The 23,713-nt window shown below is 39.2% G+C and overlaps 2 protein-coding genes across 3 annotated transcripts in view; one reads left to right on the plus strand and one right to left on the minus strand.

Annotated features, from left to right (window-relative positions):
• APOO (apolipoprotein O) overlaps positions 1–14,369 on the minus strand; it is a 54,066-nt gene extending 39,697 nt beyond the window's left edge. For both annotated transcript variants that reach the window (XM_004449829.4, XM_004449828.4), the window contains exon 1: positions 14,247–14,369. In XM_004449829.4, the coding sequence (XP_004449886.2) occupies positions 14,247–14,255 (9 nt within the window). In that variant the 5' untranslated portion in view covers positions 14,256–14,369. The remainder of the gene's footprint in view (positions 1–14,246) is intronic.
• Positions 14,254–23,713, plus strand: part of CXHXorf58 (chromosome X CXorf58 homolog) — a 33,161-nt gene continuing 23,701 nt past the window's right edge. Inside the window, exons 1-5 of the mRNA XM_004449832.3 lie at positions 14,254–14,758; positions 17,110–17,245; positions 18,309–18,408; positions 20,139–20,233; positions 20,633–20,744. Coding sequence (XP_004449889.3) covers positions 14,254–14,758; positions 17,110–17,245; positions 18,309–18,408; positions 20,139–20,233; positions 20,633–20,744 — 948 coding nt within the window. The remainder of the gene's footprint in view (positions 14,759–17,109; positions 17,246–18,308; positions 18,409–20,138; positions 20,234–20,632; positions 20,745–23,713) is intronic.

A 23,713-nucleotide genomic window follows, 5' to 3' on the forward strand; every position in this document is an offset into this window, starting at 1 on the left:
CAGGGGGTCTGCCATTGAATTCCCAGGCTCAGGTGGCTAAACCTTTCCTTCCCGTCCAAATCCATTTCCCAACAAGGTATTTTATATCCTCCTTTGTCAAGGTACATGCTGTATTTGGATCCTTGGACACACTTTGTCTTTCAACTTTCATTTGTTTTACAAAATCCACAGGCGGCTTAATCATCAACAGAAACTAAGCACTAGGATTGACTGGCATTTGGTTTGATGGGGCCCTAACAGTCTCTTCTTACTCTTATCTCCACTGAAGCTTGCTAAGGCGTGATGACAGCAAAACAAATCTGGACAGGTCAGTAGGACTATATATGATATAAAAATTAGAAGAGGTGAATTTCAACGTATTTTAACAACGAATATTTCTTGTACACCTACTCTGTGTAAGGCACTGTGCTAAACAGGTCATGACACTTAGCAAAGCAGACAGGGTCCCCCCCTTACAGAGCTTCCATGAGGCTTATGAGTTTACCTCAAAAGCCTCAGGCACAAGATTGAGTTTATCCTTTAGCTCCAGGAACACAGACATATTCTTGGACATAGTTAAACAAGATATGAATCTGGTGAGGTCATATACTCTCAGATCATAGTGGGTACCCAGAAGGCTATACTGTCTTCCTTCTACAAACAAAAGTGCATGGTCCAGAATCCTGTGGCTCTAGGATATCTTTCTGGAAAAATATTGCTTTAAAAACAAATAAAAAGTTCAAACTAAATAAGACACCCTCAGAACTATTCAAGGACTCTCATGAATGGCAAAGCTCAAATCCCTAACCACTTACTTCCTTTTTCAGCTCTCTGGAGAATCCTGCATATAGTCTCATTTTTAAGAAGGGTGACCCTTTATTCTACCACAATTACAGATTTATGATCTTATTTGACTTCCATTTAAAATAGACACCAGTTTCCTTCCTGATAAACTGCAAGCCTCACTTTATAGGCCTGTGTACACAAGAGGTTTCAGAACCACCTAATGAGCTTTTTAAAAGCATAGATTCCAGAGTGATTCAATGAATCAAAGAGGGGCCTAAAATCTATTCCCACGATCAGTCAAGTTTAGAAAGCACTATTCCACAAGCACATGCCTGGGGGACAGTTATTCAACTTAACTTGGTATAAATACTCAATGTGCTTACTTTTAAAAATATTCGAAAAGTGAAATATGAATAGTCCTAAACATAAAAAGAAATGCAGTGACTGGATACCGACTACAGAAGTCATGAGATTTACTTAACGTTCAAGGTAACTACTCCCATTTTAAACAAAACACAACCAATACCCTCTATCCTTAATTCCTTCTGTAACTACCACCTTATCGATAAATTCTACTTCCCTTTATTGACAAATGTATTTTAAAAATAGTGGATACCCTTAGTAATATGGGTAGTGATTAGAAGGGACAGGAGCGAGGTTTCTAAAATGCTAGATACACACGTGCGTTCAGTTCGTGGAAATTCACTTATGATCTGTGTACTTTTCTGTATGTATACTTCAACACAAAGCTAAAAAGACAGGCTCTATTTGCTTTCTCTACTTTATCTCCTCCTCCCTTCACTACTCAACACACCTAAAACTGTTCCACTCACGGCCAATAAATAGCCTTCCAGTGGCTAAACCTCAATGGTCATCTGGCATTTTTGTGGCATCCTGAAAACGATGGCCTATCATCTGCAAACCCGCTCTTCCTTTGACTTCCAAGATTCTACTCTATCCAAGATTCTATTATATAAGCTCTCTAGGCAGGGGTTCTTAACCACGGATCCACGGATCCCAATGGGTCCGTGAAAAGATTTCTGGGGGTGCGTGAGCTTGAAATGAAAAAAAAATCAACTTAGTATCTTTATTTTCTCTGACCTCTGAAATCTAGCATTTCCTTCCCTTATGAATGTATGCAATAAATAAATTACAGTAGTAGTCATTTCACCTGACTTGCAAAAGGGTCCGTGGAACAAAAAAGGTTAGAACCCCTGCTCTAGGGACTGTCTGGCTCTCCATTCTGGCCTTCTCTTCCTATGCCTGTCTCTTCAAAGTTATGAGTCAGAGAATAATCCTTAACCACCTCCTCTTCTCACGAAGGGCAATCTCCCTTAAACCTAAGTCTTCATCTCCAACAGGTATGCTACAGATACACAAATCAGTATCTGCAGTCCTGCCTTCCCCCTAAGCCTCAGGTCTGTATGTCTAATTCCCTAATGGAAATCTTCACCTGGCTTTTCAATCAGTACTTCAAACTCAACATATCAAAAAAATGTATTTATCATCCTTCTCCAGAAACCTGTTTTTCTCTGGGCTTCCCCCCTCTCATTTAATGGGCCTTTAGCCACACATCACACACTGAAATCTGAAATCATACTCCTCCCCTTCCCTTGCTCATCATGTCCAGTTGTGAGTTTCTTCCCTCTCATTTCTCAAACATCTCTCTTTTCCATCTCCACTGCATCACTTCTGATCTTATTTCAGAGCAGACAAAGACAGGCAGCCAAGTAGCCCTTGCATGAAGACAACCAGATGTGGGTCCTGCCCCCACAGTCTAATGAGGTAGAAAACAGAATTATACCACCTTGGATAAGTGCACTAACAGGCAAGGGACAGGAGGAAGACAGGAAAGGGAGTAATGCACCACACCTGGGAAATTCTGGGAAACAACTTCAGAGAGAAGGCAGAATCAACCACCAGCAAGTTTATGTATTTCTTTCTTTATTTTAGCAAAGTCACTGAACAGACTGATGTTAAGAATCAGCGTCACTAGGGGCAGCCTCTGTAAACAGCAGTAACAAAAGAAACCAAAGGTGGAACAACAACAGAAACCACGATCAATTCCATGTGTTTCACAGTAAAGGAGAGTATGAGGCCAGAATTTTAAGAGTTCAGACTTTAATGAAAATGATTTCTGACATGCCACAATCTTTTCATGAGTAGATACAGGCCCTAAAAGGAGCAAAATAGGTAACTACTTCATAGTTCCTACTTTAATAATGTCAGAACATTCTAGATCAAAAATTTCCCTCCTTACAATATTCTTGAAACATCAAAAGAATACGTCCCTCCCCCCAATAATGAGTGTTCAATATGCTACCTTTTAGTGAGCACCTACCATTTTCTACAGCAATCCTTTCTATTCTGGGTGGTGACAGAGCAAACTGGTAGCAGAGGCATTTTTTGGGAGGGCAGTTAGAGGAAGGCAGATCATGAGAACTTTTATCTAATTGTACTATTTTGACTTTTTAGAAGGAAAAGGTATTTCAGAATTACTTATAAAATTTTTCAAGTATTTTCTCTTCCAAATAGTACCTTGATAAATCACCTATGGGAGTCAGAATTTACTGCAACCATATATAACAATAAGTGAAGTTTACTTTTTTAAAAAACAAATCAATTTTACTGATACATATTAATAAGGCATACAATTCATCCAAAGTGTACAACCAATGGTATTTGGCATAATCACATAGTGAAGTTTACTTTTAATATGTGATATCTGTTTTCCATTTCTAAATGCCTTCGGAATAAATTTTAAGCCTATAAGAAAAGCAGTCTCAGAATATTTAAAATGAAAAGTGGGGGAAACATTAGAAAATGGCATTTAAAAAAAAAAGTTGTGTGTGTGTGGGGTGGATTTGTGTCATGATTACACTGAGTTTTTTTTTTTAATACCGTACTCAGGGTATATATAGGTAGCCCAGAAATGAGTCTGGAAAGATTTTAACAGTGATTACCTATAGCTGGTGGGATTAAGGGTGATTCTTTAGTATCAGCTGTATTTTCTGAAATTTTCACAATGAATATTGATTTGTTTTGTAATATGCTTCAAAGAACAAAAATGGCTGGATCCTGAGGCTATTCTAAAGAATCTTCCACAAGGTATGGAGAGAATTTCAAATAAAGAGGAGCAAAAATGTTTTCGATCAGTGATGGTGTTTTTGGAATAAATATTTTGAGAGGACAATTAAATGAGTGTTTTGACAGGCACTCGTTTGAATGTAAAAATTTAGAAGCCCTCATCCTTTAACAACAACAGAAACCACAAACATTTCAATCTTCCTCACACTAAAGGGGTTTATGTAGCCAATATTTTAAGAGTTCAGACTTCAAACAAGAAGAGAAACTGTCTTCCAACTATGACAAACACAACTATTTTATGAAAAACTTTCAATTCTGCAGTTTAATCCTGGAGTAAATGATATTTCCTAGCTCTTCCTCATCCACTATAAACAGATTATAATCTAAAGAGAGAAGTAAAGGAAGGAAAAATATAGGCTATTTTAAAGATTATCTTTTTCTCACAGAAAAACAACTTCTATTTTATCCTTGGAGGACAGAATTCACCACAAAATTAGGTCAGCAAAGCAAAGAAAATTGTTCTTTTGCAATTGTTTCATTTCTTAGTCTTTAAAAATAGTTATCAGATTTTGTTAAATTCATACAGAAAAAAAAAAACTTGTCTGATAAACAGGAAGGAAACTTCAGAGCCAAAGAGTGAGGTAACTATTTAGGCAGTTTTGGAGTCATCCAGTTTGGCTGTACTGGTTTCAGAGTCTTGGAACACAGCTGACATGTAATTTACCAACTCTTAAACTTATTTTTGACTGCCTCATTCACACAGAAATTTACCACTGTTTACCTAAAACTCCAAAATATTTTTTTTTCTCTTTTGGAATGGCATCCTAAAATCCATTCACTCTTTCTGAGGTAAGGGGAACACAGGTAAGAAAAAAATCATATACGAACATATGTCTTGCTTTTCAAATGCTCCTACATTTTCAAGGAACTAAAAAAAAAAATCTACATTTTCGAATGGGAAGAGCCATTCTGTCAAAGTAAAATCTAGTCACTGAGACCCATGTTTCATTTCCTAATACAGACTATCATGTGCACAGAGAACCTTGAACTCACTGATGACAACTGCCTTCAACTTTATCTCAATTATTCACATGCTTTTTCTACTTCACAGAAAACTGCAAAATTCTTTTTTAAAAAATCATTTGGGGGGAGCGAATGTAGCTCCAGTGGTTGAACTTCTGTTTCCCATGTACAAGGTCCCTGGTTCAACCCCCCGTACTTCCTAAAAACAAAGGAAAAAAAAAACAACTCTCATTGGGAGCAGATGTAGCTCAGGTTTGAGTGCCTGCTTCCCATGTACAAGGTTCTGGGTTCGATCCCTAGAGCCTCCTAAAAACAAACAAATGAGAAAAAAAAAACTCTTATTGGGTAGCAGATGTAGCTCAGTGGTTGAGCGCCTGCTTCCCATGTACAAAAATCCTGGGTTCAATCTCTGGTACCTTCAAAAAAAAAATCGTTTGCAAAGCGCAATTCAGCCAATGATAATATGGATTCATAATGACAATCTCTGTAAAAATAAGGAAGAAAAACAAGAAAAGTAAATATTTGCACTACACACAGCAACTTTAACAGTCCTGAATGCTGTGGCTCCACAAACAGGTTCAAAGTCACTATTTGCCAAATGAGGCAAGCCATAGACAATTTAGGAGACTTGCTGGAGACCTCATATTACTTTTTGCTTCCTTACTCCAGTCTAACCAATGTCACAATACAACATTTGAATCAGTCCCTCTAAAAGGAGAGGAGATTCTGTTTCAGGAAGCAAAAAGGTAAACAAACTGAAGGAGGACTGAAGTTTCTGGGATGGGGGAAAAAAAAAGAAAAATGTATCTTTATTATTTTCATAGTTCCTATTTAAAAGGAGTTTTCAAAAGAATGCAGAGACATCTCAAAATTGTAACTACCAGATATCCCTCCCAACTATGGCAATGAACATGCCCTTGTGAATCGATCTCTAGCTCCCACAGAGGGCTCCTCTTTTCCCTCCCCTCCAAACCAAACAAAGACGTCCTTTAAATTGGAGCCAGCAGGAGCTTTGAATAAAACACCCTGCACTGCTTCAAAGAGTCAGAAAGAAATAAGACAAAGGGTGAATATACTTAAAGTGCCTTCAAAGCAACATTCATTCAAAATTCAACTGCGCTATCCATAATGCATGAAACTGTGTCGGGAAAATACAGCTTAATATTCAAACTTTTATGTTTTAAGCATATTGAAACTCTATGACCCTTGCTCTAAATTTTCGCTTCTCCAAGTTTTAGGGTACAATGAATACAAGCTAAAAAAAAAAACCACCATATAATAAGAAATCTGCACTGTAAAAGTTTTCTAATAAAATTGGCATCAGGCCATGCAAAATTAGGAATAACTCAGCAAGATTAAAAAAATAACTTCCAAACCTAAAATATATCTTTAGATCAAGATTATTTTTTCTGAAAATATCTATATAAAGTTGTAGCATGAACTAAAAGTAAAATTCCACTTATGCATTATTGGGGAAAATCAAATGATACAAACTCAATTCCTTTAAAAATCTTTTAGCATTTACTGTCATGTTATATAATTAAGTCAATGCTAAACTTTTAAAAATAGGTAAGTTTCTTTGCCATAAAGATTTATTATGCATCTAATTACTTGCAGTAACGTTAAATGTACTATACAAAAAATATCAAAGTTCATTTCTTAACCTCTAAGAAGTTCCAGTCTAGTCTAGAAAGGACACTGGTGTAGAATACATATACATATTTGATTATAAATTAAAACTTTATATCATAAAAGTACACAAACATGGCCAGGCCTCACTGGATAATAAATTCATTTATCATAAATGTCTAGTGCATTATCTACTTTTCTCCTCCATTTTTGTCTCTGATCTCCCCATTCTTTTAAGGGATAATTCATCTACTTGTTCCTTAATATTTCCTCTTCCAGTACTGTAACAGAAAAATTATTTGCATTTTAGAAGTAGATGAAGACTGCTGCAGTGTCCTGGGTTTGGTCCACTTTTCACAGTCCTAAGTCCATAGTGTTAACCTTCAACCATAAATCACTTTACAGTCAGCAAGAGTGATGCAGAAGGGATTAAAAATACCTTACATTCAAATAGTGCTTTGTGTTACTAAGTTTTCAGTAGCACTATTCTTTTTATTATTATTATTGTTAGAGGAATTCAGTTGTAGGTTTATGAAAGTACGGTTCCCATACACCCTCTTCACACAGTTTTCTCTATTAACATTTTGCATTAGTATGGTACCTTTGCTACAATTTCTGAAACAATATTCTTATAATATGCTATTAACTATAACCCACTGTTTACATTAGGGTTCACTCTTTGAATTATACAATTCTTTGGGTTTGTGTGTGTGTGTGGTGTAGCAAATTGTATACAACCTACAATTTCCCTCTTTATCCCTTTTCAAATATACAAGTCAGTGGTGTTCATTACATATACAAGGTTGTGCCTCCATTTCTATTGTCCACTGCCAAAATTTTCCTTCTAACTCCCCATTCTGTTTTTTTGTTTTGTTTTGTTTTGTTTTTTTGAGGTTACAAGGGCTGGGGATTGACCCTGGGAGTTTGTATACAGGAAGCCGGTGCTCAACCACTGAGCCAATCAGCTTCCCTGAATCAGTTATTTCATTTGAGTTGCTTGTTGCTCATTTCTGTCTTTTCAGGAGGTACCGGGAACTGAACCTGGGACCTCCCATGTGGGAGGGAGGCACCCAATCACTTGAGCCACTTTCACTCCCTGCTTAATTTGTCTCTCATTGTGTTTCCTTGCTGTCTCTTCAGCGCATCATCTCACTGTGTCATCTTGTGTAAGCTCACTGCACTAGCCAGTTGCATCAGCTCACTGTATTGCTCATCTTCTTTAGGAGGCACCAGGAACCGAAACTGGGGACCCCCCCCCCATGTAGTAGGTGGGTGCCCAACTGCTTGAGCCACATCAGCTTCTCATACTACATTTTCTTTATTACGTTCATCTGTTGATGGACACGGGTTGTTTCTACCTTTTGGCTATTGTGAATAATGCTGCTACGAACACTGGTGTACAAGTATCTGTTGGAGTCCCTGCTTTCGGCTGCCAGGTCACATGGTAATCCTATGTTTAACTCTTTGGGGAACTCTGCAGGGCAGATTTTAATTCTTTTTTTTTTTTTTTTGTAATCTATTTACCAACTTCTTTGAGAGGTAAGAAAGGGGAAAAAATTCAATTAATACTACACATAAAGATGGTTTTCTATGAATAAAAATGTATTCACTGCAATTCTTCAAGGAGAATTCCTCAGAGAGGCTTACATTATAAGGGGGGGGGGGGAATCTTTACCTTTTAAGATATGTAGCATTTAAAATAATGTTCAAGTGTAATAATTTTAAAGTACTTCTTTTCCAATTTACAGATGATTTTCCTTTTCCATTCAGTAACATACCATTCATGTTAAGAAAATCAATTTCAGAAAATAACAGCCACAAAGAGTGGATGAGGTAAAAATGCCTAAAAACCAAGGATACATTCACCTCAGCTCCTCTGAGTGGTAAGGTGAGTCACATCTCTGCCCTCCAGGAAGGAAATGACTCAGACAAGCTTTCACTACACCACCTTCTCACCCTCACGGCTCCAGTTAGCATAAATCATTTGATGATTCTCCAATATCCAGCCCACATCTCTCTCTCATGAAAGCTCTATAATCTTGTGTTCTATGTCAACTGGTCATCACTTCTTAATGTCCACAGGTACTTTGGAAAATCCAACCTGTTCAAACCCAAACTCCAAACTATCACCTCCCCCCAAATCAAACTCATCCATCTTCTACTTCCCTATCTCAATGAAGAGTTCTAACAGTCACTCAGTTTCCCAAGCTAAATGCCCAGGCAGCATTCTTGAATCTCATTCTCCGTCTTCCATCACATCCAATTGGCTATCAAGTTTTGAAATAAAAAATACTTTTAGAGAGTTCCAAGATTACGCCCTACTACAACACTACCTTAACAGCCAACTAAAAGTTAATGACATCTCACATTCATCAAGCGCTTTTTGTACCAAGCACTCTTCTAAGCTTTGGGTATTAATTTTAAAAAAAATTTTTTTTGTGGTAACATACTCAACATAAAATTTCCTATTTTAACCACTTTCAAATGTACAGTTCTGTGAATCTAATTCACAATATTGTGCTACCATCACCACCATCCATTACCAAAATTTTTTCATCATCCCAAACAGACTTGGGTATTAATTTAATTCACACAACAATTTGAGGTTGATGCTAGTCTTATCCTCATTTTACAGATGAAAAAATAGCTACAAGAGAACATCAGTACCTGCTTCCAAAGTCATACAGTGAAGTTCAAGGTCTTAACATTGTACAGAAATCTCTCATATGTGTCCTTGCATATGTTTTTCTCCCAGCTTGGAATGCCTTTTCGACCTTGCCTGCATAGTTTCAAAGCATTTTTTTCCTCTGTAAAGTATTCTGATGCCCCCTGCTGGTACCCTTTCCTTGGTCAGTGGTTCTGATTGGTTGGCAGCATGTTGTACTTACCTAGGCACTCTGAAAACTAGATGCCTAGCTCCCAACCCTAAAGATTCTGATGTACTTAATTGGTCTGGGGTGCAACCTAGGCATTGGGACTTCTAAAAGTTCCCCAAGCGATTCTAATATGCAGTCAAGGTTGAGATTCCCTGCTCTATATTTCCCCAACACCTTTTACATATCTTCACAACACTCATCCCACTGCATTGTAATTCACTGTTTATGCCTGTGCAGCTAGCCAAATTGTAAGCAAGCTCTTGCAACAGGTTTCACAATCACTTGGGGGGCTATATTAAAACTAGAGGTCCCTGGATGCCACCTAAAAACTAAATTGGAGCCATGGGCAGGACCTTGGAAACCATTTATCTCCTTAAATAATTTCCCAAAATTTGGGGAATCTCTCCCAAAGGCCTGGATCTTTTCATTCGTACTCATAAGTGGCTAGCCCATAGTTGAACTGTGGTGCTCATTTGTGTAACGAATGAAACCTAGTAAAGTAAATCAGGGGACTAGGTGTTATGTATTCAATATTCAAGCTTCCTGCAGCACCACACTGCAGGAAGGGAAACTCTGCTTCCTACAATAGAATGCAAATACTGGCCAGTTTTTCAAAGGTGTTTTTTAATCCACTAATGCCCCCTACTGATCTGAAAGTGAATAGCTCAATCAAAACAATGGTTACATTTGAAATATTTTTATTAAATATGCATAAAACTAGTAACATCTGCTGTATATTTCCCACCAAAACCTATATCACCAACTCCATTGCCCTCCAGTCCTAGCTGAACCACTGTTAACTCCCAAACCCAAATCAATCCTACCATTTGTTCTGTCCCCACATCCAAGCTACAATCACACTGATGAGCAAAGCCCTCAAAGCCTCTCACCGATCTTTTTTGTTCCTTGCTCAGCTGCCTCTTCCCATCACGATCCTAAAAGCACCCACCTCGAAAAAAACAAGAAGCCACTCATCTACCAATCCGTCTAAATTCTTGCTATTCAAAGTGTCATCAGGGGACCAGCAGCATCGCATTATCTGGGAGCTGGCTAGAAAATGGAGAATTTGTGGCCCCATCCCTGAACCTACTGAACCAGAATCTGCATTTTAATAAGAGTCGCATGCATATTAAAGCTTGAGAGGAGAAGATGTAGCTCAGTAGTTGAGTGCCTGCTTCCCATGTACGAGGTTCCTGGGTTCAATCTCCGGTACTGTCTGAAAAAACAAAGACGAGGACGACGCACTGGTTTCTTAACTATACTAGACCTAACAACGCCATTTTATAGTAAAAATGTTGCTAACACTTTTGCTATCCTGAAATAAAATTTACAGATAACATCACTCACCTACACACATAGGTCCATCAGTATTGGAATGATTTAACAGTGATATAAAGGAGAACTAAAGGTAAAAAAATTTTAATAGAAAATACATTTCAGTGTATAAAAGCTCAGTTCAATGAAAGTAAACGCATCAAGAACAATGCCAGGAGTTTCCAAAGTGTAACCTAAGGAGAATGGTGGGTGCCATCCCAGCTGAAACACTAAAATTGCTCCCCAACCCTTACTTCTTTCACAGGAGGAAATCTCTCGCCTCCTTTTAAAGCTGAACGTTTCTCCCTTGTAAAAGCTCTTTACATACCCTGCCCTAGGCAAATCTTGAAAATCTTACCAATCGCAAAAAAAACACACAACTCTACAACTTTGACCCAGCATTTCCCTCGTTATTGTATTTTCTCTCTCCTCCCCTTGACGGTAAAGCTTATCAACTATCACTGGGTCCATTTACTCATTTCTCAGTCACCAACCCATTTTAACCTAGCTCTCACCTCCATCAGTTAACTACTTGTATAAAGATAATGAAAGTGTTCCGAAGTGCCCAAATCAATAAACACTTCTCCGAACTCATCTAACGTGTCTCTCTCTGGTGGGCATTTTTGTTCCTTGCTCAGCTGCCTCTGATTGCACATCTAGCCTCTATTCCCCCTCTTCCTTCCTAAATGAACCACATTGTTTTCCTGAATTCATTCCTCTCCCATGTGATCAAGGTAAAGTGATCCCATCCTGAGGAGTTGGTCCTGATTAGTAAACAAATCAAAGCATGGTATTCCACTAGCATCTGTTATTGGTCCAGGGGCAGATACCTGACCTAAGCTGGTCCAATCAAACCAAAGGAAGGGCATAATCCAAGCTTGGGGCAGTTCGGTCCTCTCTCTTTCTCTTGCTCTGATGAATGAGGAGGAATGGATGCTACCAGCAGTCATCTTGCAGCCACGTGGAGAACCAACCTTACATTGCTGACCCACTGACTCAAGAGCCTGGAGTCCACCCTTTCTCTGGATTCGGTGAGGTCATTTTCCTTCCTACTGAAGCAGTTGGTTTTCCCAGCCAAAAGCATCCTAATATAGCTTGTCCTCCTCCTTGAAACTTTCCTCCCTTTATTTTCTAAACATTACTCTTTTCTGCTATTTCTACTTCTCAAAAATTGCATTTCCACTTCTGGACTCCCCTCTTCCTCTGCCTACTCCTTACATTTGGTGTCCTCCAAGGTTTATTGTGCTTTTTTCTACTCAAACCTCATGTTCACCTGGAATAATTTCAGCTCTCTGCATCTCTCCCTTGACATGAAAGGACTGAGTTACTAGCATTTTCTCAATGGAGTCCTATTGCTGATGATATTCCCCAGCTCATCCACCTGAAGAACTCCTACTTGTCTTTCAAAGCTAAATTTAAATCTCATCTGTGAAGCCTGCCTTGAAGTCCCCAAGGCTTCCTTGTCATTTGTGCCACAGATCTCTTTGGCAGTCTGGTAAGCCCTATGGACTCCATCTCAAAATAATGCTTCTAATGGCATAAAATAAAATGCTAATTAAATTGAAATGGTTATGAAAATATTTGTAAACCCAAATCTCTGATATTATAATATGTGCTTCTTTATTAGTGTGTCAAATAAAAAGATCTAGCAGTGGGTCTTGTAACTACCATAATGTTGAAATAGTGCTGAGCATGATATTTCAAGATGTGCAACAACTTTAAAGTGATATGAAAATATCTGTGACTTGCACTGCTACTGTGACTTCTGTTGGTGACCAACACTGCTAATACTACTGCGGTGTGCTGCGGTAGTAGCTTGTTAAATTAATGGCCTGCTATGCCCTGGGTAGCTCCCCACCACCAATGTGCTGCAAGCAGAGGCTTGATAAGTGTTAGCTCATGGAGACTTGCTCTCTTGGAACCCACCAGCCATGAGAGGAAGCCCAAGTTAGGTACGTGGAGGGGCACTCCAGGTATGTGAGTGAGGCCACCTATCACAGCCACCAGCCGAACTGCCCAGACAACCCACAGGTTCGTGAGAAATAGTAAATTCTTGTTTTAAAGCTGGTTTGCAGTGTTTTGTTACCCAGTAGTAGATAACTGAGACATTTATCCATGTTTATAACTGAAAGAAATGCTAAATTTCAGTTGGAGATTAGTGAAAATAAATATTTCATTTTTCCCTCCTCCAAGTTCAGGGGTCCCCACAATTCTATCCAGATCTTATGGAGAACTGAGGATCAACGGTTAAGAATTCCTACTTAGGCAAAGCAGATCTTGCTCTCCTTTTCACTCCCACACGACACTGGTGGTATCCATAAAGTAAACTGATCACAGCATATCCTTCCTGGTTTTAACTCTAAAACTAAGCTGAGCTCCTAGCACATAAGCATTCAATACAAATTTATCAAACGAATGAAAGTTGCTTATGGACTTTCATTCAACTGTGAGCTGCCTGAAAACAAAATAAAAGTAAATACTTAGATGGCACTTTTATGTGCCAAGGCCTCTTCCAAGTGCTTTACACATACTAACTTATTTACTCCTTTTAACAACCTTATGAGGTTGATCCTATCACCCCAATTTCACCCACAGGAAGACAAGCACAAAGAGTTTGAGGCTTGCCCAAGGTCACACAGCTAGAAAGTGGAAATGCTAGGACTGGAAGGAAGAATCCATGCTCTGATTTTATGGCCTTTACTTCTGTGCCCAAATACAACTCAATAAAACTATGAAATGAGTAGTACAATTCTGAGATTTCGTTAACATTGTTGTGCAGATACAGTACTTCTGGAAGATTCAATTTTGTAGACTAATTTTTGGTAGCCTATGATTTGTTTTGCAAGACAGAAAATAATGACCTTACATTGAAATGCAGACTTTCAAAAAAAGTCTTCTCTGTCAAAGTCAACTCCTTCCAAAGGACACGAGTTCGTAAAAAGATAAAGAAGAGGGTGGACTTGTCTACATTAAATGACGTTTAGAGGGGAGTGGGACAAAGCTCCAGCTTCTCTCCTCACCCAGACAATCCGATGCCAGCTTCCCTCACACCCTGCAGCACCTTCTCCGATAAGCGAACCCCCCTCCCCCGCACCTGGTTCGGAAACCCGACCCTGCCAAACCACCAAAGCCAAACCCCATAGCACCCTGGGCTGGCTTCACTCTACCGACTCTCCCCAAAGGGCACCAGCCAGGGAGAGGGGAGCAAGAGGGGAAATACTTTAACCTTTCTAAGTGTTTTATTCAGGAGAGCATGGCTTAAAGGGCCATCCCGACCCACCCCCGTGGTCTCGCGCGCCACTGGTCCGGCCTAGGACGCCCCACACGCGCCCCCGATGTGGCGGCCGGCTTGAGCCTCCGACCGGCAGCCGCTTGCCCCATGCGGACTAGTGAATGAACAGTGGGCCGGCGTGCAACTGGCCAGGAGGCGGGAAAAGTGTCGAGACGAGCAGAGAGGGCCTGGTCCCCGCGGGGGTGCCAAAAGAGTGCGTGGAGGGGTGTGGGTGGCCGGGAGGGGGCGGTGACAGCTACGACCTAGCTCCGCGCTCTCACCTTGAACATGTTGCTGGCAGCGGTGGTTCCGGCGAGGTCACTCCGAACTCGGCTCCGCCCACTACGGAAAGGCAACTACGGCGGCCCGTTAGGGACCGGCTTTACCAGACCGCGAACTGGCCGGGGCGCGGGAGACTGCAGTACGGTCAACTCGATTCGGCGAAGGCTTAGTCCCACCACCCTGGGCTGGAAGCAGCGTCGTGGAGCGGCAGCACGTCGCTGCCGGGCCACGGCCGAACCAAGCCCTGCCCTCCTCGAGGCTCCTCCCCTGTGCCGCCTGTTGCTAGGCAGCAGGAAAGCTCGGGCTCATTGTGGGCGGCGTGCTGGGATGCGCGGAAGGAAGTACCGGGCGACAGCCTTCGCCGCTGCCGCCATTGGGCGCCCAGAAACGTGGGACCGGAATCCTATTCGTGGAGGCCACCGGGCGGGGGCGCTCCGCGGCCCTCAGGCAGCGGTAAAAGCTGCGCAGCCGGAAGCCGCCCACCTCCGGGTCCTGGATTTACCTCACAAAGGTCTTCGGGTTTTTACAGTGGGCTTGACATTTCTAAGGTTTTAAATTTAAACTAATTTGCCACGCCTTTTCGTCGTGAAAGACTCTCTCTCTTCTCTCTTCTCTTTTCCTCTCTTTAAGATACTTAAGCGTAAATCCCTCACTGGAAATCAAATGTTTGTCCCTTACTGCTAGTAAGGAATAAGCAATAACGGCAATAATTGTTTTATTAACAAAAATAACAGAACATTTATACAGCACTTATTATGTGCCCAGCTCTGACTTAAGCCCCTTAATCTTCACAACGACCCAAGGAGGTGGGCACGGTTATTATTCCCAATTTATAAATGAGGAAACTGAGGTACCGAGAAGTTAAGGAATACACACAAGGCTATACAGATGGAAAGTGGGAAGCCAGAATCCCAATTCGGTAGTCTACCTTTTTTTATCTAGCCTAAACAGTTGTTATACTGCCTCATAATGGGGGAATATTTCATCTTTCATTCTGCGTTTCACATCCTAACTCCATAAAAAATGTGAGCCCCATCCAGACCGGAATCCGCTAGATTTTGAGGGTTGCTCTGTGGCATGTCACTGCTCTCCAGCCAATGACCACTAGGAACACACCTACAGTTGAACAAGTTGGGTTTCTTATCACCACAGGGAGAACGCACACTTTGGGGAATATTGGGGCATCTCAATATGAAGGTGTTAGAAAGATATATTATAGGGTTTAGGCTTTGGCTGGGTGATTATGGGGACCTTTAAAGGAATTGGGTCTTTGCTCTGGATTGGATACTGTCGCATGTTAAGGGTTGCTTTTCTCTTTTTCAGGACAGTTGTATATTCCAAGCCATCCCCATCCCCATCCCCATCCGTAAGGAGAAATATTAAATAGACTCTGAAGGCTCTGCACTGGTAAAGTCATATGTAGGTAAAAGTATGAAGAACAGTGGTAGCTTAGTGTGGGAGTTCTTAATCCGGGGGTATGTGAACTTGGATAGGGAAAATTTTTTATTTTATTTTCACTAACCTGTGCCTGAACTTTAGCATTTCTGTCTATTGTGGTGTAGGCAACAAACCACAGCACTGTTAGCAGTGCCTGTGACTTTGTCATTAGTAGAAAGCACAGACATTTTCATATCATATTACAGTCATGGCAGATATATCGAAATATTTTGATGTTCATTACTAAATCAAAAGTAAGTGGTTATTAGCCCTCCCATTTTATTCAATGCGTGAACAAGAAGGTACATATTACTTTATGCATTTTAAAAAACATAATTCTTAGAAGGGGGTCTGTTCATAGGGGTCCATGACACCAAAAGCAAAGATAACCCCTGGTTAAGTAGAAGAGACTGAGCAGTGATTAAGAATTTGGGAGCTGCATCCAGTTTGGAGTAGTGCTTCAAAAGATAGAAAGTTAGAGGTAGAAGAGACTTTCAGATAATTTAGTACACACCCTCTCACTTTACCAAGGAGGGAACTGAGCCAGTGAGGTTATGTGACTTGCCCAAAGTCTCACAGCTTTTTGGTGATAAAACCGGGATGAAAACATTTCAGACCAGCATGTAAAAATCCTCCACTCTTCTAGGCATTGGGGATTCCATAGTTACCAAGGTGACTCCTGTCCTCAGGGAGCTTGCTGAGGTGACAAATAGAAAACAAATTATAATGCAATATGAGAAGTACCATAAAAGAATTATGTACAAAGTATTATGGAAACTTGGGGACAGGAGTGAGCAGTTCTGTGAAAAAGAAAAGGTGGGAAACTTCAGAGAAGAGGCATCAATCAGCTGGGGTCTTGAAGAATGAATTGATATTTGCTGATCATTCCAGGTAGAGGAAATGACATGATCAGAGGCACAGAGATGGAAAATATTGTTTGATTTTGGCAAAAGCTTCATTTTTTTCCAGAGGATAGAGAGAGGGCTGTTGAAAGTTGGTATTTCAACATACGAAAGAGAGACTAGAACCAGATTGTGAAAAGATTTTAAGGCCATTCTAAGGAGTTTGGACTTTGGCTTGGAGGAAATGAGTCGTCAATGAAAGATTTTAAGTTGGGAAGTGATGAAGCTAGATTACTACTCTAACAAGTTTACTCCAGCTGTAGAGTGGAGGAGGACTAGGAGGAAGAAGAGACTGGAGACAGGAAGACAAGTTAGAGTGTTGATAGATCCAATTGTCTTTCCCGTATACCACATAATATTTTTAGTACGTAAAGTATGTAAACTGTGAGCAACATTAAGACGGCGACAACGCCTTTTTAAAGCGTTCTGGAATTAGTGCAACAATCATATGGCACTTGAGTCTAGTCCAAACAGTGTAATAATATAGATTATGACCTTAAAGGCCTAATTTATGTACTTTCAGATGGTTTCATTGTAAGGAAAATGAATGATTCCTCAAATGCATCAGTTATTAGAGTTCTAAAATCAGATCGTCCACTCTCAGGAAAAGACCACAAAATACATTCAACAAATGTTGCAAAGACTAAGCCAGTACAATGGTAAGAGCCCATCTTTTGCCTTGTATCGTTTTCCACAACTGGATTATTTCCATACAGTATTTACTTAGCTAACTTCAAACACCTCTTTGTTTTGAAAATTAGAGATTTTTGTGTTTTTAAATTCCTTTCAAATTGAATAATTATAATTATAGTATTTTATAATTTATAAAGCATGTTAACAACATCTCTTTTGATCTTAATACAACCTTGTGAAGCAGTCTTATTACATTGTACGTAAGTGAGAAAGCAGCAACTAAGAGAAGTTAAGGGACTTGCAGCTAATAAATGGCACCAGCTAGAACTCAAAGGTTTGTTTCTAAACTACAGGCTCTTTCTACTCTATATATTGTAGTCTACAATTTGTGAGCAAATGGTGACATTATGCAGGAGTCTCTCTTTTTGCACATGGTCTCCTGAGGGGTAGTGATGGGGTGGGAGAAGCAGGGGTGGGGGGGGATTGGAGAGGAAGACACCCACAATCTGCCAGTACTGGGATGCCATCAAAAGTAGCATAATTCTCTGACCTAACCAGAATGAGCCTGGTTCAAGCAAAGACTCAAAAAAGGGAGTTTCTTTTTCTAGGGTATGGTCACCTGCTCCCAGAAGAAAATTGGGCCTACTATAAATTGGACTATTCCATAATCCATTTTCATAGCACTTGAACTAGTTGAGCAATGTTATTAACATCTAATTATGAACAGAATTTTAGGTTATGGAGATTTTTAGAAACTGTATTTGTCTCCTCACACTTTTTATTTATAATATGCCTTTTCATAGTAGTTTTAGCCAGGGTGTTTTTGTGTGTTTTTTTGTTTTTTGTTGTTTTTTTTTATTTCAAGGGAAATACTCTCTAGTATATCATATCCTCATGCTGACTAGATTCTGCCAGTGACCAGTTCTGATTAGATTATGTACGTGACCACTTTCAAATGTTCCTCTGTAGATCAGTCTTGGAGGACAGTGGGGCATGGGGAGGTACAGGAGGAGAAAGCATAAATTCAGAGTTCCCCAAGATTTTAGGAAAATGAAAACAACTTTATAAATCTTAACCTCTCTCTCTCAGGATAAATAAAGATATCTCAGCTCATATGATACAGAGAGCTTGGTTATCTCACATGGACAGAATAATATTTCAACTCCTAAAACATGCAGTTTGTGCAGCGGTATGTATTTTGCTTTTGTTTTCTCTGACAGATTTAATTACCGTGCTAAAAGATCTGTTAATTAAAAACAGAATATATTGCCTTATTTATCTCTTCTATTTGGATCTAATAATATTGCATGGGGTTTTGGAATTTATTTTTAACCTGGATTACTGTTATTCCTTTTCCTGAAAATAATATATTGACTTTTTAAAAAAAACAGTTCATTCCTTATTTGAGGGTATGAGACAATGATCTTCCAAGAATAAAAATCCCTGAATTTAAAATACCCTTACCTTCTACCCAGCAATTTCATTTCTAGGAGTCCATCCTACAATATATGTACAATTTCATTGCAGTATTGTTTATAACCACACAAAAATCAATCAATCAATAAGCCATTTAATGTTCATCAGTAGAATAGGATGCTGGTAAATAAATGTTGGTGCTTTCATAGTGTTAAACCTTGCAGTGATTAACATGATTCTGCCATAGAAAGATAGCTAAGATATCTCATTAGTGAAAAAGGCAAGTGCAGGAGAATATTAATATTTGAGTTAATAAAAAAGTATTCCCATGAACTCCCTCTCCCAAAAAACAACCCTTGTTATAGTACCAGATATTCATTCTCCTATAAAGATAACCCATAATTCCAGTAGCCTATTATTAGCAATAGTCACATCAAGGGAATTTTGGCAGATCTAAAAAATCATGAGGTCTGAGCAATGTGTACACTTCTTAACCATCTGACCCACAGATCTATTTCTGATGTCAGTAAAAGCAGAATACCTCAGAGAAAACCCACCCAAGTAAACTTACTTCAGGTCCATTTTCCATTGTCTTCACATATGGAACTTGTATTTAATTATCATAATACTGGTTTCATTGTAAATTTTTGACACTTTTAGCAACAGAAAGAAGGAAATTCTTTTTATTCATCTATTATCCTAACTCTTCATGTTACTATCTTCCATTAATAACACTTTGTCATTTTAAAAACCCTTTAGTGTACATTTTTAGGTGATTGTCATAGGCATAAAGGTTGGGTGGAATCATATGGGGGAAAGAGTGGAGGTTTTTGAGTCAAGCTGATCTCACTTTGAATCCTGGCTCCCCCATTTACTATCTCTATGCCTTTGGGTAAGTTACTGAAACTCCCCTAGCCTCAGCATTCTCATTTATAAAATGGGATTTTTAACATTCTAATAATATTGTTGAGATATAAGGATTAAATGAGGTTATGTGTTTAAGATACCTAACAAAGTTTCTGGTACATAAAAGGTGCTTAAGAACTAGTAACTTATGACTGTTATCATCCTCATTTTACAGTGATTCACACAACATCAACTACTTATTAAGCATCTTCTGTGTTCCAGGCACTATACTAGATGCTAGGGATACAGTGGTAAACAAGAAAGACATTGGCCCTACTTCATGAAGCTTACAGTCTACTGGGAGATACAGACAAGTTTACGGGTAATTACAATACACATGAAAAGTGCTGTCATAGGAAAAGAAAAGTGACTGAGATCTCAAGGGACACATACGCAAACTTGGGACAGGGCAAAAAGATTAAGTAACTGGCTCAAGGGTATGCAGATGATAAGTGTTGAAGTCAAGACTCAAACTCAGATCTTCAGGGTGCCATCTCCAGTGTACTGTTCTCTTTACCATGCTCCCTCTGTTATATTCAATAAATTGTGTCTGGGTAGGGTACCACTTTCTGTTTACAGCACTGCCATCTATTTCAGGAACGTTGTGTGACACACGAAATACTGAGGAATGTGAGCCCTTTAGAGGCTGAGCTTGTTAGAGATCCTAGCATGAAGTGTAAGGTCAGATTCAGGTAATGTTTTTATGTTGATTTATTTCAAGAAGTACTAAGTTAATATGAAGAAATGTTGGAAATTTATTTTTTCAATCCTCATAACTTCTCAAGATATAGTTGCAGATTAAATGCATTGTTACTATTTACACTTTTATGTGAAAAAACTGAGGCATGACTCTTTTGACAAAAGTTGCCTTGAGACACATTCATCTCCCAATGTGTCCAGTCTTACACATATATGAGAACAGTTGTGAGCACACGAAAGTGTGGTTATTTCATCCTCTGTAATCCATTTCATTACCAGGTCTTTCTATGCTTTGGCATAACCTTTACCCTGCATGCAAGAAACTATATGGGCCATCTTTTAGGGGGAGAAGGAACTGATGACAAATGATTAATTTTTGGTGTTTTTTTCAGGTTTAGTGGCGAGATATTCCCACCTTTCATCGTGTTTAAAATTTTTCTTCATACCGAAGGTCATGGTTACAAGTATTTTAGTGGAAAAAAAATATTAAAGCCATCAAGTGAGGTGATATTTCATAGTAGACATTTTATGCTAATTTAGCTTCTTAACATATGTATAGCACTCAAAGTATACAGACTAACTTATTTTACTCTTTTTTTTTCTTTTTTAAAAATTTATTGAACTATATCACTCATACATAAACATACATAAATAATAAGTATATACTAATAGTTGTGAACTTAGAAAGCAAACATATATAACATCATACAGGAATCTCATAACTCACCCTACTAACAATACCTTGCATTCTTGCTAAACATTTTTTTTAATAAAAATGGATGCTATTTTTAAAAAAAGATTTATTCCCACCACCACCCACTCCCCCATTGTCTGCTCTCTGTGTCCATTCACTGTGTGTTGTTCTGTGTCTGTTTGTATTATCATTAGGCGGTTCTGGGAACCAATCCTGGGATCTCCCAGAGTGGGAGAGAGACAATCATTCTCTTGTGCCACCTCAGCTCCCTGATCTGCTGTGCTTCTTATTCTCTCTCCTCTGTTTCTCTTTTTGTTACTTCAGCTCGCTACACCAGCTCTCTGTGTGGGTCAGTACTCATGCACGGGGCATCACTCCTGCACAGGGCAGCACTCTGCGCAGGCCAGCACTGTGCATGGGCCAGCTTGCCACATGGGCCAGAAGTCGAACCCTGGACCTCCCATATGGTAGATGTGAGCCCAATTGCTTGAGCCACATCCACTACCCAAACATTTTTAACTAATGGTTAGAGAAATGTCAAAATATTATTACTAACCAAAGTATTTTTCCCCCAATCTACCCTATTATTATCTTTGTATCATTTGTATATGAACATACATAAACAATAAATGTATAGTAAAAGTTGTGAACTTACAAAACAAGCATGTATGACATCATACAGGGGTCCCATACATCAACCTCCACCAACACCTTGCATTGCCATGAGATATTTTTTACAAGTTATGAAAGAATATTGTCAAAATCTTACTACGCATTATAGTCCTTACCTTACATTTGGTGTATTTTTCCCTTAACCTATCCTATTATTATTTTTTAAATATATTGTTTCTGACAGAAGTTGTAAACGTATAAAACAATCATGCACATGTGCAGAATTCCCAAACAACACCCCTCCATCAACACACCACACTGAGGTGGAACATTTGTTACAAATAAGATAATATCATCTGATTGTTACCATGGCCATAGTGTACATTTGGCACACATTTTCTATATTGCCCCATTATCAACACAGTACATCTTTGGCATAGATGCAAGAATATTATATTACTAGTAACCACAGTCCATAGGTCACTCCAGTTGTATTTTTCCCATTCTTCTCCATATTCCCACCACCCTACAATAGTAATGTACATTTGCTCTAGCTCACAAAGGAAACTCTTGCATCTGTACCATCAACCACAATTCTCATCCACCTCTTGGTTTACTGTGCTACTCAGTTCCTAGATTATTCTCTAGCATTCTGTCAATTGGCATTTACATACCTAGATTACCATTTTCAACCACATCCCCATTTATAAACTAGCTGTTACTCACTAGGTGTTACCATCAAATCTATACATTTCCACACTTTTACAGTAAAGCTAATTAAAACTTCTACATACATTAAACATCAGAACATCTCAGCCCTCTTATCTCCTTTAAGAATCCATCACCTACCACCAGGTGTTGAAGATATTTTCCTACAATTTCTTCTAGGAGCTTTATGGGTCTTGCTTTTATTTTTAGGTTTTTGATCCATTTTGATTTAATTTTTGGATAAGGTGTGAGATAAGGGTCCTCTTTCCTTCTTTTGGCTGTGGATATCCAGTTCTTCCATCACTATTTGTTGAATGGATTGTTCTGTCTGAACTGTGTGGGTTTGACAGGCTAGTCAAAAATCACTTCTCCATACATGTGAGGTCTGTTTCTGAACTATCGATTTGGTCTCTGTGTCTGTCTTTATACCAGTACCATGTTATTTTTACCACTATGAGTAGGTAATATATTTAAAGTCTGGAAGTGAGGGTTCACTTTTCCTTTTTAAGATGTTTCTGACTAAAATTTAGAACCCCTTAGCCTTCCAAATAAATTTGATAATCATGTTTTCAATTTAAAAAAATGCTGGTGGAATTTTTAGTGGGATTGCATTGAATCTGTATATCAATTTGAGTAGAATTGACATCTTAAAGATATTTAGTCTTCCAATCCGTGAGCATGGAATGTTCATCCAGTTATTTAGGTCTTTTTTAAAAAACATTTTTTATTTTTATTTATTCCCCCCCCCCCCCCCGCATTGTCTGCTCCCTTGTTTCCATTTGCTGTGTGTTCTGTGTCTGCTTGCATTCCTGTCAGGCAGCACGGGAATCTGTATCTCTTTTTAGTTGCATCATCTTGCTGCATCAGCTCTCCGTGTGTGCGGTGCCACTCCTAGGTGGGCTGCACTTTTCATGCAGGGCAGTTCTCCCTGTGAGGTGCATGCCTTGTGCTTGGGGCAGTCCTATGCAGGGGAGACTCCTGCGTGGCATGGCACTCCTTACACATGGGCCATCTCACCACATGGGTCAGGAGGCCCTGGGTATCGAACCCTGGACCCTCCTTATGGTAGGCGGACACTTTAACAGTTGAGCCACGTTCGCTTCCCTATTTAGGCCTTTTTTGATTTCTTTTAACATTGAGTTGCAGTTTTCTGAATACAAGTGTTTTACATCGTTGGTTAAGTTTATTCCTGACTATTTGAGTTCTATCTGTCATTTTATTTTCACCACTCTTTTAACACTTTTGGTTACTTTCTTTCAGGCTTTGCTCCTGTCTTTTCTTTTCAGGCTCTAGCACACCCTTTAGTGTTTCCTGAAAATCTGGTCTCTTGCTTAAAAATGCTCTCAGTTTCTGTTTATCTGAGAATATTCTAATTTAGCCCTCATTTTTGAAAGACAGTCTTGCTGGATATAAGATTCTTGGCTGGAAGTTTTTCTCTTGTACTGTCTTAAATATATCA

The sequence above is a fragment of the Dasypus novemcinctus genome, chromosome X (assembly GCF_030445035.2).
Source record: "Dasypus novemcinctus isolate mDasNov1 chromosome X, mDasNov1.1.hap2, whole genome shotgun sequence".
In the NCBI taxonomy this organism is placed as follows: domain Eukaryota; kingdom Metazoa; phylum Chordata; class Mammalia; order Cingulata; family Dasypodidae; genus Dasypus; species Dasypus novemcinctus.